This window comes from Alexandromys fortis, unplaced genomic scaffold, assembly GCF_014885135.2.
Source record: "Alexandromys fortis isolate MF-2015 unplaced genomic scaffold, M_Fortis_MF-2015_v1.1 scaffold_27, whole genome shotgun sequence".
NCBI lineage: Eukaryota > Metazoa > Chordata > Mammalia > Rodentia > Cricetidae > Alexandromys > Alexandromys fortis.
In genome coordinates, this window is record NW_026067952.1 from 493,987 (window position 1) to 508,710 (window position 14,724).

Here is a 14,724-nt window from a genome sequence, read left to right on the forward strand (position 1 = left end):
CAGGGAAGTGGGGTGCGCACTGAGCTGTCAGCGCTGGGAAAGGGCTACGCCTTCCTGGTCGGCCTCTTGGGAATAGGTTATTCTTTAATGCCGTACTGTCTACCTCTGCCTACTTATGTAACCTCAAGGGATGGTGACAGAGGCTCCAGGAAGATCTGAGGTACAGATCCCATACTTTCAACTGGCCATGATGTCCCAGACTCTCCAGCCTGGGAAACCTTTCTTCCTGCCCGCAGATTCAGGGGCCAGGAACCAGGTATAAGGAAACTCTCCCAATGATCACAAAGGGACATCTATAACCCCTTCGGAAAACTCCCACTAGAACCATTCCAGCTTTCAAAACAAACAAACAAACAAACAAAAAAAAAAGCAACTGAGAGCTAACCTTATATGACAGAGATTTAATTAGGCCACAAGGACTGGACCTGACATTTGTGCTGTGAGCTGTGGGGGCTGGAAGGACACAGGAGGATCTGCAATCAAACCTTGGTACCCTTACTGTGTCAACGCGTGTTAATAAACAGGATGTGAGGCGCAGATGCTCAGGGGCCCATCTCCCTGATGCTTTCATACACGTTTTCTAAGGGATCTTGGTTCATATCCCGGGCCCTGAGAGTGATGGCCTCATATTCCACATCACTCCCAAGGGCCACAATTCCTCTCCCACCCTGGGGATCCGGCTGATCTGTGCCAGGTCTTGGGTCTCTCCTTTTAGGCTTGCAGACCCTGGAGTACAGGAGATCCATCTGGAGAGAGGAAGCAAACCCAGGGAGGGCTTGGCATGGTCCTCTGCCAAGAGTGGGTTCAGTCCCATCTGCCCCTACCCTACCCTACCCAGGCTCACTTTACCTGAGTAGCTGGGATCACCTTAGCCTTCTCCTGTAATTCGTGGTAGCCCTGTTCTGTCTCTTTGCGCTTCTGGATGCAGGCATACTCGGCCCCAGGCCCAAGCTTGGCACAGCTAATGGTCAGCTGTGTTCCAGCCCACACCACAGGGCTGGCAGCCAGGCTGGCCCTGGGAATTGCAGCCAGTCCGACATTGGAGTAAGTGGCCTCAGGGCTAGTTGCAGGGGCAGCAGGAGGGGCCCTGGGCAGCTGCCGAGGTGGGAAGGCAGAGGGGGTTACCTGAGACCTGGTGCTGCCCCTGGATACCTCCAGCCAGTGTGGATGTAGGAGATCCATGCTAGCAGGCCGCGGGGCTAGGGATAAGATCAAGGCAGAAGTCACTGAGAGGCTAAGGCAACAGGACTGGCCCCAGTGGGCCAGCCCTACATTTATGGTCTCCCAAGGAGCTCACCTATGCTGCAGCGTAGGCCTGGGCGAAGCTCATGCAATCTGGTGTCAGACTTGCTGAGGGAGCGGACGTGGGCCTGTCTCAGTAGTGACTAGGGGTAAGGAAGTCTGGTTGATCCCCTGATGTCCTTTCCCTGACCCCAGGGACAATCTGGCACTCACCATTTCCACTGGTATCAAACTGCCCTGCAGCCCAGTTTGTTGCCTCTGAGCCCGCTTCCTAGGGGCAAGAGTGCCGTTAGTCCAGTGGGTAGAGGAAGGTCCTGGCCCAGGCCCAGTATAGACACATGTGCAGAGCCAAACGTGGAGAGGGCAGACACAGCCCCAGGCACATACCTGTGGCAGGCTGTGCACAGTGCCCACAGCCAGAGGAGCAGGGAGAAGCACCCCAGGACCCAGACGGCTAGCGGGGCTGAAGGCACTGGTGGCCTCATCCTGTAAACAGGGAAGGGAGACCTGGGGACAGGAGAGATGAGCTCTGGGGGCTGCCTGAGGGACCAGCACCTGCAGCTCCACTGCAGCCCTTGCCCAGCTGGTGGGTTCTTCCTCCCTGGTTGACTCAGCACACCGGAAACCCCCAGGCTTTGCATCTTTGCCCTGCTCCATGGGCACCCACCTTTCCTTCTCTGGCTAGGGTTCCTGGTTTAAAAAAAAAAAGTGAAGCTCTGTCTCCTCCCTTAGTTATTAGAGATGGAGGAACATGGTCAGGGCAGCTATGACCCGGACAAGGCTGTACTCACTGTAACTCAAACCCATCCGCTGGGGAAATCTCTGACATCACTCTGACTTTGAACCACAGACCACAGACTTTACCTCTGACCACCACTGCCCAGGAGTGACCCCTTGTGTCAGGTGGTGTTTCTAGAGTACTCACTACAGAAGCTAAGCAGTTGGGGGGGGGGGGCAAGGGCCTCGTTCAACAGGAGGAGCTGCTACGAAGGCCAAGTATCCCCACCCTATCCCCCCCTTCCCAGGATCCCAGCTTTTCCTGGAGTTGCCCCTAGAAGAGCTGATTAGGTGCTCACCCAGAGTTCAGGGTGAACAGCCTTCTGAGGTGAGGGCCTGTCTGTTCAAGCTTGGAGTGTAGGCATCTTACACAACGGGGGCCCAAACTGACTAACCTGGCTACAGCCAAGTCTCAATGGCATATCCAGGCTGGGTTCATCCCTCCCAGATCCCAGGGCATGGAGAGGTCTGGGGACTGGCCTAGGAGGGAGGACGGGGCAGGCACTTACCAAGGCCACCGTGGGGTTGCTGCTTGGCCCTGTCTAGGACAGCCAGGAAGATCTCTGTGGGCTGCTGGGGAGCTCCACCTCATTTCCTGTGTCTCTGAGCACCTCCCAGCAGCCACACGGCTCTTGCGCAGTTGCTCCCATGATCTCTGCTCACCTCCTCACACCTCATCCTGGCTGTTGCCATCGATAGGCAACTATCACAAAACTAGCACCGTGCCCTCCGCCCCGATGTAGGTGGACAGAGCCCGCTTTAGTCAGGCCTGCCTGCTTTCATCACAGACAGTGTTCCCTTCCCCAAAGGTTTCTACCTCACACACCCTACCTGTTTGTGGGTATTGGGCACTGAAGGGCCACTCCATGACCTTACTCACTTGGTCAGAGAAGAGAGAAGAGGAAAAATCTCTCTTGGACTCTTGGACCTTGAACAGAGGCAGGGGCCTCATCTGGGACCCCCCTACCCCCCACAGCCCGCCTGTCGGTTGCCAGGACCTACACAGATCCATTTGTCCCCAGAGATCCTGAAGCCAGCTGAGTCTCCAGTGAGAGAAATTATGATGAAATCACTTTAATGTCCTCACTAAGGAGATACCCCAAGACACACTGGTAGGTGGGCTCACCCCACATCTACTCAGGAGTGTCCACACACTCTAGGCTGACAAGGCTGAATGAGGCACAGCCTGGGCGTGGGCTGGCCCCTCCGTCAGGTGCTCTTCAGGTGTCAGGGTCACAGCTGTCTTTCTGCCAAGGCAGATGCAGTTGGGTCCCAGGGCTCTGTCCACCATACAGGCAGGGCTGCTAGAACTCTGTCATCTTCCTGTGCGTGTCGGCCTTCCGCCGTTCCCTCTGTAGGCCAGCCTCTTGAGCACGCAGCTGACCCAGCTTCCGCTGTGCTCCCTCCAGCTTCTCCTGCAGATGGGCTGCCGTCGTGCTATGCCTAGGGAGAGCCTGCTGGTCAGCACCGTCTCTTGGCTCCCACACCAGGCCCCCACTTGCTGTGGCTATGCCTGTCCTCTAATACTCAGACCACCTCAGCCTCGGGCTACTCAGGTCAGGTGACCTTCAGTGGGCATCCTGCGGGCACAGCCACCAGAGCCCATACTACCTCAGCTGGACCCCAGACATACCGGCCAGCATTTCGGGTTAGGGCCTCCTGGATGCCCCGGATGTCCCGTTGGGTCCGCTCAATCTTCTCCTCAGTCTGGAAGAGCTGCAGGCTCAGAGCCTGCTTGGCACTTTTACTGGCATGATACATGTCCTTGTTCCTTTTCCCTGGAGTGTCCACCCCAGCATCTGGGGTCCCAGGTGCCTGGCTTTGCAGTTTTTCATTCAGAAAGTCAAACACATTCCGAGGGGGTGGGCGGCCCTCGGGTCTACCACCGCTCCTCCGACATCTTGGAGGCCTATTGGTCCCAGCCTGGCTTCCCTTTGTTTTCTTCTGCAGTATCTCTGTGCACTGGTCCAGTGATTTCCCTCTAGGCAACACCACAGCATGGATGGGCTCCACCCGGCCTTCTGCATGCCGACCCAAACCTGGGAAAGACAGGGCCTTCTGCCACCTCTGCCAGACTTGGACAGGCTGAGGTAAACCTCCCACCTCAGGGCAGCACACACTCACCCTTGCCAAACTCATAGCCCATCTTGACAAGGAGTTTGGAGCCAATGCCTCTTGTGTGTACCTCCCAACCAGCAAAGGCAGAGCTGCAGGTCCCAGTGTCCACTGTGTTTGGTTCCACCACTGCAGGAGAGAGAGGACTCCAAATAGTAGGTTCTAGCCAACGCTATGCAAGAACTTAGTTCCTAGGTAGGGCTTTGTCTGGTCTTCTGGTCCCCTCAGATTCCCCAAGCAGGCTTGGCACACCTGGCAACTCTGCCTTGAGAGATGGCTGCACTGTAACCAACTTCACTGCTTCAGCCTCCTATCTGCCATGATGGATAGGAGTTCAGAAATCACCAATCACAGCACAGCGTCCCCGAGACATCTTCCTACCTTCATCCTAACCCATCTCTCAAGAAAACTATACACTACCTAGTTTTATTTCCTGAAATCTCTATTTTACTTAGACCCATTTTCCATCTGCCAAGATCTCTTCTGACCTACGTACCAGGCACCCAAGTTCTAAATCTGGGAAGCCATCTGAAGAAGACACCCTTCCCTACACTCTACATTCAGTTACTTCCTCTGACTCCTTGGCAGATACAGCACCAACATTCCCTTTTCTCTGACAGTATGGTGCTATCTTGCTTCAGAGAGTTCTGACTGTTGCATATGATTGCTATGTCTGTTTCTTAAAGGCAAAAGTTACTCAGGCCCATCACATACTCTCTGGTCTCTCAGGCCATCTCCTGTACATTACTAAGCAAAGCCAGACTCACTCCATCCCGACAGCTGGGTGCCTGTCTGGGTTATTATCACCAATCTGCTCTACGCCCTCGCCATCCTGGCTTCTGGGCACTGATGGTTTCTGCCATACCTCTGGCATAGCTGGAATCACTTGCGTCACCGCTGTCTGAGTCGGATGACTCTGCAGCCTCAGTGCGCAGAGGAGGCAGAATGCTGTCCCCCTCCACCACAGTCTCCTTCAGCAGCAGTGAGTCAAACTTGACAGTATAGTAGCCATTGTCCACATCTAGGGGGACAGAGACAGGCTGTAGGTTAGCAGCTTTGCAGGAAGGAAAGGGGCTTGGGGCAAAGGCAGACTTGCTCCTCTTGGGCCCAGATGAAGTAAAAAACCAACCCAGAGGTGGAGAATGGCTATAAGAACAGGAAGGATGCTTCAGAAAGGGTCCCACCAGGTAGGTCCTTATAGGCAATCTCACCAGTGATCCGTGCTGGGTGCCAAAGCCCATCCTGGTGCTTGGCCAGACACGCAGAGCCGGTCTTCAGTAAGCTCAAGTCTGGATCCTGGAAGGGACGCAGCTCATCCACAGAGACTACATGCCCATGGGAAAACCTGTAGATACACCCACAGGAGACAGTGGCTTAGAAATGGCCCAGCAGGAGCAAGCAAGCCAGAAGCACAAAGACTATCAACAGGGAGCTGCCTATAATTGAGTGAAATTCAAGAAGTCAAGACAGGCACACCAGCAAAAACGTCTACATATCCTCCCTTCCTTCCTTCCTTCCTTCCTTCCTTCCTCCCTCCCTCCCTCCCTCCCTCCCTCTCTCTTTCTCTCTCTCTCTTCTTCTTCTTCTTTTCATTTTTTTAAATTTATTATGTATATAGTGTTCTGCCTGCATATATGCCTGCAGGCCAGAAAAGGATACCAGATCTCATTATGGATGGTTGTGAGCCACCATGTGGTTGCTGGGAATTGAACTCAGGACCTCTGGAAGAACAGCCAGTGTTCTTAACTGCTGAGCCATCTCTCCAGCCCTAAACATCTATATTTTCATACCTATAGATTTATGTGCACATTTCTTTCATACACATATACATTCATATACTCACTCACGTATGAATATACAGGTACTCTCATACTTGCTCATGCATATACATACACTTATAAATTTATGCTCATATATACCTGCATACCCATATATACAATCTCTCACACACATGCATATACTACCATATAGTTACACACAGTAAATACATTTGTATACATGCTTATAAATGCAGAGAATGTACCCACACATGTACATACACTCTCACAACACAAATGCACGCATACATACATACTAAACACATAAATGCATACAAGGTACTTACATACATACATATACTCTAAAACACACCACACACACACGTATACACACTGGAATGTTCTTTTAGGACACACAGGGCTACTGTGGGGAGATGGCCTGTGCTTCTCTCTGCTCTCTAGGTTAGGGTGACAATGTGGCAGAGAGCCTTGCTACTACAGTTCACTGCCTCGCACCAAACATGATGCTCTTGACACTAATATTCAAGGCAGATGTGTTAGATGTTGGGATACACTGAGTTCTCCCTGGACATGGGCACTTGGAAGGACAAGGCAGGGTGATCATGAGTTTGAGGTCAGCCTGGGCTACACAAAGAGATCCTTTCTCAAAAGCTGAAACAAAAACTAGAAGAACTTAGTTACAATAATGGTGCTGTGTCTTTTATGCATCTGTGCACATGTAAAATTAAAACCAAAACCAAATCTGACAGAAAAGGAAGAGGAAATGTGGAGACACAGAAGATTGCAGCCATGAGCTTTGCCAAATAAAGGCATGAAAAAGCTAACCACCAACTACCATTATATGCCATCATTTCAGACAGGAAGAGCAGCTGAGGGGATTCACTTCTCAGCAGTAATGAGTGGGTAGGGAAAGAAGGAGATGGAACAGAGGACAGCTCACACCCACAGACAGGATTCCAGGGTTACCTCTCTCACCAACCATCTTAGACACACAGCTGAAGGCTGTGCCACCAAAGCACAGTGAACACTGGCTAGAAAGTCTTGTCCAGCTGAGAACTGAGGACAAAAGGATGTAACCATGGGGTTTATCCTGAGTTTGATCCTTGGGGCTCAGAAGGAAAGAACTGATTCCCACAAGCTGTCCTCTGAAGTCCACGCTCTCACGGTGACACATGCAATGCCTCTAAACCATATAAATAAGCATTTCTAAAAGGGGCAAGGGAAATGTCTCAACAACTAAGAACACCAGCTGCTCTTACAGGGCACTTAGATTCAATCCCCACCACCCACACGGTGGTTCACAGTCCCAGATGACCGGACACCCTCTTCTGGCCTTCGCAGGCACCAGGCATGCAAGTGGTGCACAGACATACATTCAGGCAAAACATCCATACGCAACAGTGAGAACAGCAAAGTATGCTTACAATCAGAAACAAGTGTTTCCAATTTGTACTTTTTAAAAATATTAGTGGTATCATATTAGTGCTCAAAAAGTTATGGGTTTGAGGGGGCTAGGAAGCTGGCTCAGTGTGTAAGAGTGTTCACTGGGCAAGTGCAAGGACTCAAGTGTAAATCCCCAGTACCCACATAAAAAGAGGACCTGAATGCCTAGAACCCCAGTCCTGTGGAGGAAGACACAGACAGAGGATGCTTGGAACTTGCTATCCAAAAAAGAGAGAGAGAGAGAGAGAGAGAGAGAGAGAGAGAGAGAGAGAGAGAGAGAGAGAGAGAGAGCGCGTTCCAGGACAGCTGTGGCTACACAGTGAAATCCTTTCCTGAATAACCAAAACAAACAAACCCACTCATATTTGGTTAAAAACAAAACAAAACAACAACAACAAAAAAAAAAAAAGAAACCAAAAACATGAGTTTACAAAGCCAAGAAACTTTCTGTCTTGGCTACTGTTCTACTGCTGAGAAGAGACACCATGACCCAAGCAACTCTTTTTTCTCCCCTCTGAGATTAAAGGCATGCAAGCACCTCCTGGCCAAAGCAACTCTTATAAAAAGAAAGCATTTAATTGGGGATATGGTTACAGTTTCAGGGGGTTAGTCCATTAGCGTCATGGAGGAAAGCAGACAGGCATGGTGTTAGAACAGAAACTGATCCACAAGCAGACAGGCAGGCAGGCAGAAAGAGAGAGGGAGAGGAAGAGACAGACAGACAAATAGACAGACAGATACACTAGGCCTGGCTTTTGAAACCTCAAGACCCACCCCCAGGCACACACCTAATCCTTTCCAAATAGTTCTTCAACTGAAGCCCCAGTGAGTAAACACAAAATCACATCTAGACAAGTTATAAACTGATAAGAATAGCCAAAGATAGGAACCCTTTAAAATAGCAAGAGGGAGGGGAGTGTTCTTCACATATATGGAAATAACAATTTGACAGATAACTTCTCACTAGAAACCAAGGATGAAGACGTAGTTTAGGAGCATGTGTGGTGTTTGACCCAGCAGGGTGTGTGTGTGTGTGTGTGTGTGTAGCTGTCTAAAGCCATCATAAACTATTTGTGACACAGGGCTGCAATAGCTCACTGGCACAGCACTTACCAGCATCACAGGCCCTGAATTAAATCCTCAGTTATCTCTCATCCCAGGGAGAGAAACTATAAAAAGGAATTAGAGATCCTGGAGTTAAAAAAGTATATTAACTGAAAGGAAAAATTCTCCAGAGGAGCTGAAGAGTCAGAAGAAACTTGTTTTTAACAAAACCTCAATCATTCGATTTTACCAATAAAGACTTGGAAACAAGATGTTGGGGTTAAAGTGTTCTTGCTCAGAGAGGCAGAGATAGCACCCAGCTGACCTTTCTCCTCCACCAATGTCCCAGAAGCCTTCTCAAACTAAAATGCCCCTCCCTTCTTCGTGTGTGTCTCTCTAGCCTCGTGAAGTTTTTTCTTAATAATCCTATGTTCACTCCCTGTCAACCGGTTGCTTGCTCCTCCTCTTGACATACGGTTGACTTTATATAATTCTGTCTACACTATTCAAGCAGAATTTGCTTGGATTAAAGGTGTGTGCTGGGGCTGAGCCACACCACAGCTAGAAACAGGTTTTTCCAGCAACTAATGCAGCCTCTGGGTTCACAGTGTGATCAAATACCCTGCAACAGAAACTGAACTTGAAGACAGGGCTACAGTACATATCCAACATGAAGACTAGAAAGGAAAGAAAAAGAAAAGGGAGCAGAGTTCAGGGAACCTACGGGCACACCACCAAACATCATGTGAACCATCACGTGCACACCTGGAGTTCCTGAGGCAGAGAGAGCTCAGTGGCTGAGAACACTTGCTGCCGAGCTGAAGAAGAGTTTGGATCCCAGCACTCATGAAACAAGCTGACGTCCACATGCAATTCCAGTTCCCAGGGGAGCAGAGACAGGAAGATCTTGCTGGCCTGTCTAGGTTGGAACATAAGCTCCACATTCTGTAGTGATGTTTCATTTGTATTCTAATAAATATCAGAAAAGTCAAACAGCCACACTGGCCAGCCTCACAGACCAGGCAGCAACGACACACCTTTAATTCAAGAAGCCACACTAGTTTGCCATAGAAACCAAGCAGCAGTGGTATATGCCCTTAATCCCAGAACTAGAGAGGATTATAAAATGGGAAGAGACATCTCTCATTCTGAGATTCCTGGAGGCAGGACTGTCATTTCTTTTTTTTTTTTTTTTAATATTTATTTATTTATTATGTATACAATGTTCTGTCTGTGTGTACGCCTTAAGGCCAGAAGAGGGCACCAGACCTCATTACAGATGGTTGTGAGCCACCATGTGGTTGCTGGGAATTGAACTCGGGACCTTTGGAAGAGCAGGCAATGCCCTTAACCTCTGAGCTATCTCTCCAGCCCAGGACTGTCATTTCTGATTGAGTTAGAGGTAAGAACCTGTGGCTGGCTTCTTTGCTTTTCTGGTCTTCAGGTTGAACCCCAATTTTTGTCTCTGAGTTTTTATTAATCGTGCTTCAGTGTTCAGAAAGAGACCCTCGACTCAAAAAAACAGACAGAGTGATGGCATGATGCCTTCTTCTGGACTCTGACCAGTGTGCAGGGATTATAGGCATGTCCATCACACTGGGTTTATACAGCCCCGGGGATAACCAGGGTTTCATGCACACTAGTGAAGCACTCTATCAATCATGCTACACCCCCAGCCCCAAAGATGCAACTTCTAATAGTAATAATACACAGATGTGAGTCTACCCAGGATCAGAGATTTTTGAAAAAATTATTAAAGATAATTTGGTAGTAATTTAAACTATACTGTTATAAATTTAAGGTATTAACCACATACTAGAGTAACTATTATGGAAATAAAGGGGTTGGAGGGATAGCTCAGCAGTTGAGAACTAGCTGCTCTTGCAGAGAATCTGGGTTCAATTCCAAGCAGCCACAACTGTCTGTAACTCTAGTCCCAAGGGAGCGAAGCCCTCTTGTGGCCTCCATGGGCACCAGACACAGTGATGCACAGAGATATGTGCAGTCAAAATACCCATACATATAAAAGTTGAAAAATAAAAAAAGAAAAGAAAAAGTATGCAGAAAAGTGACTGGTAAGAGAAAAAGGGAAATAAAGCAATCAAATGGTAGGTAAACAAAAAGACTGAAGATACACAGAAAACAAACATCCTTCTTCAATAGTCACTACGTTAAATGTGAGTTAAACACTAGAAGGTGTAGATTAGGGGCTAGACATGGCTCAGTGGTTGAAGAGCACTGGCTGCTCCTCCAGAGGTCATGAGTTCATTTCCCAGGAACCACATGGTGGCTCACAACCATTTATAATGGGATCTGATGTTTTTCTTCTGGCATGTAGGTATATGTGCAGATAAAACACTCATATACATAAATAAACAACTAAACAAACAAATAAATAAATCTGTCATTAAAAGAAAAGGGTGCAAGTTAAAGAAATATATTTATTTCACAATTTTTATTTTATTTTTAATTATGTGTACCTCTACCTGTGTGTGTATTCATGTTGTGGACACGCACATGGAAGCGTGAGTGCTAACAGAAACTGAAGGCCTTGGATCCCTTAAAGCTTGAGTTACAGAAGTCGTGAGACAACTGACATGTGTGCTAGAAACCAAACGAGTATCCTGTAAGAGCTACACATGCTCTTAGTCAATGAGCCAGCCCCCGAAATAACGTGTGTGTGCGCGCACGCACGTGCATGTGTGTGTATTTGTTTGAGAAGAGGTGTCACATGATGTAGTCCAGGTTGGCATTAAACTCAAGATCCTCTTGCCTCTTCCTCCTAGGGTACAACTAAAACTAGCAGGCATCCTAATGAATGAATGAGTCAAAGAAGAAATCAGGAGATTACAAAGTGCTTTGGTTGGATGAAAATAGAGCAGTGGGAAAACTCTCTCTGCAACCACAGGGTGGCGCACAACCATCTGAAACGAGATCTGAAGCCCTCTTCTGGCTGCAGGTAGACACACAGACAGAATACTGTATACATAATAAATAAATAATTTTTTTTTTTAAAAAAAAGAAATACTAGCAAATCAAAACAGCAGCACATTAAAACGATCATACACCATTGGCAGGCAAGGGTAGCTAGCTCAGCACATGAAAATCATTCAGTGTAATATACCACATTCATGAATGAAAGAGAATAAGCAAAACCATCTCTATAATACAAAAGCATATGAAAAAACTAACACCCGTACACTACACATGATTCAACCAGCTGTATATATAGATGGGGATGTTCTCCATTTGATATCCATGGGAATCCATGGTTGCTAGGCTTCGGCGGCAAGCCCTTCACCTGCTTAGTCATCTTGCTAGCCCAGATCAGGAACCCACGAAAGAATACTTATTAAGTTTTGTGTGTGGGTATGTGCATAAGTGCAAGTGCCTGTGAAGATCAGAAGACAGCATCAGATCCCCTGGAACTAGAGTTACAGGCAGTTGTAAGCTGCCCAGTGTGGTTGTCTGGAAGGACAGTAAGTGCTGTTAACTGCTAAGCCATACAATAAACTGAGCTGGTTTTTTGTTTTGTTTTGTTTTGTTTGTTTTGTTTTTTTGAGACAGGGATTTTCTGTAGCTTTGGAGCCTATCCTGGAACTAGCTCTTGTAGACCAGGCTGGCCTCGAACTCACAGAGATCCTCCTGCCTCTGCCTTCCGAGTGCTGGGATTAAAGGCGTGAACCACCACCGCCCAGCTCAGTTTATTGTATTTTTTATTTACATAGTGTGCTAATCATATTTTCATGGACCCATTGGCTATGTGGCTCAGTAGTTAGGTGGTAAGTCAGAAGGCTAAAAAATTTCAAGGTCATGAGGCTGGAGAGATGGTGAAAAACTGGAAGTAGAAGGGATGGAGATCCAGTTGGAGGCATTTTTTGAGAAGGAGAAGGAAAAGCTCTCTTTCTGGAATGACAGCAGAGGAGAAAGCATCTGGGTGCTTTCTCTGCCTCTCTGAGCTAGCAGGTTTTCACCCCAGCATCTGCCTCCCAAGTGTTTATTGATAAAATTGAATGATATAGACTTAGTTAAAAACAACATGCCTCCTGATAAATGCATTGCCCCTAGTCTTACTGATAGGGCTGGAACATAGTTTGTGCCAGAGATGTGATCTGGTTGCTCATATACCGGAGTCACAGCAACAAATGTGGGCCTTTAGCACACAAGTTAACTGATGATTCTTCAATAGAGAGCAAGGGCAGGAGAGGCCTGGAGAAGTGTATCAATTGCTAGATTCAGGTGCAATCAGGTTTAGAAAATGGACAGTGTTGAACTATGATGTCTACACCAGTGACACAAGATATAAGCTATAGAAACACAAGAAGCACTTGTTATCCCAGCACTTGGGAGGTAGAGACAGGCAGATCTCTGAGTTTAAGGCCAGCCTGGTCTATAGAGTAAGTTTCAGGACAGCTAGGGCTACACAGAGAAACCCTGGCTCAAAAACAAATACAAACAAAAAAGAACACCAAAAAACAACAACAACAACAAAAACTTAAAACAAAACACAGATAAGATTTAACTTGTGAAAGATGCTTTCAAGTAGTCTAGGGGGGAGAAGTAGGGTAAATAATTAGCAAGAGATTATGAGTTTGAAAATGTACATATCAAACTATGGGAATAGTTTAAGAAAGTAAACTAAGGCCGCCTTTAATCCCAGCACTCAGGAGGGAGAGGCAGGCGGATCTCTGTGAGTTCGAGACCAGCTTGGTCTCTAGTTCCAGGACAGGCTCCAAAGCCACAGAGAAACCCTGTCTCGAAAAACAAAACAAAACAAAACAAAACAAAAAAAAAAAAAAAGAAATATGGAAGCTATGGATGAAAATAATGTGTGGAGTAGTTGGCTGCCTGGTATGTTGGAGGTCCTGGTTCTGTCCTCAATATAACCATAAATTTTTTTTTAAAGGTTCAGAGCCGGGGATGTAGCCCAGGAAAAGTGGTGGCCTCCTTCTGTAATTCCAGCACCTGAAAAGTGGAAGTTGGAGGATGAGGAGGTCAAGGCCAGTCTGGGATACCTGCTGTCTCAAAGAAAAAACGTTTTAGCCTGGAGAAGAATGTTGACGGGCTGCCTCATCTTTTCAACACAAGCCCTTTCGCTTGTTGATTTACTCAAGAAAATCTAAACCGGACGGTGGCGACGCACGCCTTTAATCTGAGCACTCGGGAAGCAGAGGCAGGCAGATTTTTGAGTCTTGAGTACAGAGCAAGTTCCAGAGCAGCCAGGGCTACACAAAGAAACTCTATATCCAAAATAAAAAAAAATAAATAAAAATTAAAGGAAGGAAGAAATTCTAAGTAAGCACACGAAGACCACTTTTGTAAAAGCCAGACAGCTACCTGAAGCTCGCCTTTCTATCAATTCTCAGGGGTGGAGAACAAGTCGTGAAGGCGCAGGCCACAGTGGTGGTCCTGCGTGAGTGCTCCTCATTGCTAGTAGCTTTAGTAGATGGCTTTACCTGCAGTTTTCCTTGAAGCGACACTTTCCCTCCAGGAAGAAAGGGCAGGGCTTCAGGGACTTGTGGGTAGGGTACAGGTAGAGTACGCGAACGCATGCCGAACCATCTTCTGCCTCTTCAGTGCCCACAACCATTGCGTTGTGGTACTCTAGAGTGCCCCATGCGCTGTGGTAAGGGGCATTCACTTTAGCACCGCTCAGCTCCTCCTGATCTGGGTCCTCCTCATCTTCCTCCTGTGCTGGGGAGGTGGGTCCCGGCCGCACCTCGTTCCCAGGGACCGTCTCCGAGTCATCCCCGGGGGCGACAGGCGCCTCCACTTCCTCCGCTATAGCCTTCTGAAAAGCCAAGTACTCAGCATCCTCCTGCGCTGGGTGCTCCTGGTCCACTGCAGCCAGCAGCTTGCTCTTCCTGACCGACAGCAGACTGGCCTCGGTGAGCTCGATCAGTTCCTTCAGATCGCCCTGCAGCTGGCGCAGGTCTGCCAGCTCGGAGGCGTCCAGGCCAGCACCAAGGGCTAGCTCTACCTGCCGAAGCTGGGCCCGGTAGGTCTGCAGGGCAGTCTCCAAGTTGTCCTCGTCCATCCCTGCCCGCGCAGGCTAGCTCCGGAACCGCGAAGGGGGACGAAACCAGAAGGAAGAGCAGTCAGCAGAGCTCAGGACGACACTTCGCCGCAACCGCTCGAGAGCCTTGGCTCTGCCAAGGTGGGGAACCACAAGTATCCCACCGCGCCCTCTGCGGTCCGCAGCCCCGCCTCCCGCCGGCGCCGGCAGCCTCCGAGGGCTTCTGGCCTCGCCAGTAAAGCCCTCGCTCCAGCCTTCCGCCTGCCACAGGCACTTCCGCCCGGGAGCTGATGCTGCCGGAAGTAGCCG

General features: G+C 48.6%; 2 protein-coding genes across 6 annotated transcripts; both read right to left on the reverse strand.

The window, feature by feature from the left end:
• Nucleotides 1–381: 381 nt before the first annotated feature.
• Nucleotides 382–2,766, reverse strand: Lime1 (Lck interacting transmembrane adaptor 1). 5 transcript variants are annotated; one of them, XM_050150759.1, is made up of 6 exons: nucleotides 2,529–2,766; nucleotides 1,630–1,749; nucleotides 1,456–1,513; nucleotides 1,298–1,385; nucleotides 850–1,199; nucleotides 382–746 (listed from the first exon to the last, which is right to left on the reverse strand). In XM_050150759.1, exons 1-6 carry the CDS (start codon nucleotides 2,609–2,611, stop codon nucleotides 543–545), a joined length of 903 nt encoding a protein of 300 aa, XP_050006716.1. In that variant the 5' UTR covers nucleotides 2,612–2,766; the 3' UTR covers nucleotides 382–542. The 5 variants fall into 5 exon arrangements, with proteins under 5 accessions (XP_050006716.1, XP_050006718.1, XP_050006717.1 ...); XM_050150761.1 differs by having other exon boundaries at nucleotides 850–1,015; nucleotides 1,126–1,183; nucleotides 1,298–1,370; nucleotides 1,630–2,766; XM_050150760.1 differs by having other exon boundaries at nucleotides 850–1,015; nucleotides 1,126–1,183; nucleotides 1,630–2,766.
• A 302-nt stretch (nucleotides 2,767–3,068) lies between these two features.
• Nucleotides 3,069–14,672, reverse strand: Zgpat (zinc finger CCCH-type and G-patch domain containing). The gene is made up of 6 exons (XM_050150756.1): nucleotides 13,856–14,672; nucleotides 5,346–5,479; nucleotides 5,000–5,155; nucleotides 4,144–4,263; nucleotides 3,653–4,058; nucleotides 3,069–3,462 (listed from the first exon to the last, which is right to left on the reverse strand). The coding sequence occupies exons 1-6, from the start codon at nucleotides 14,434–14,436 to the stop codon at nucleotides 3,324–3,326; spliced, it is 1,536 nt and encodes a 511-aa protein (XP_050006713.1). The 5' UTR covers nucleotides 14,437–14,672; the 3' UTR covers nucleotides 3,069–3,323.
• Between the last annotated feature and the right edge of the window lie 52 nt (nucleotides 14,673–14,724).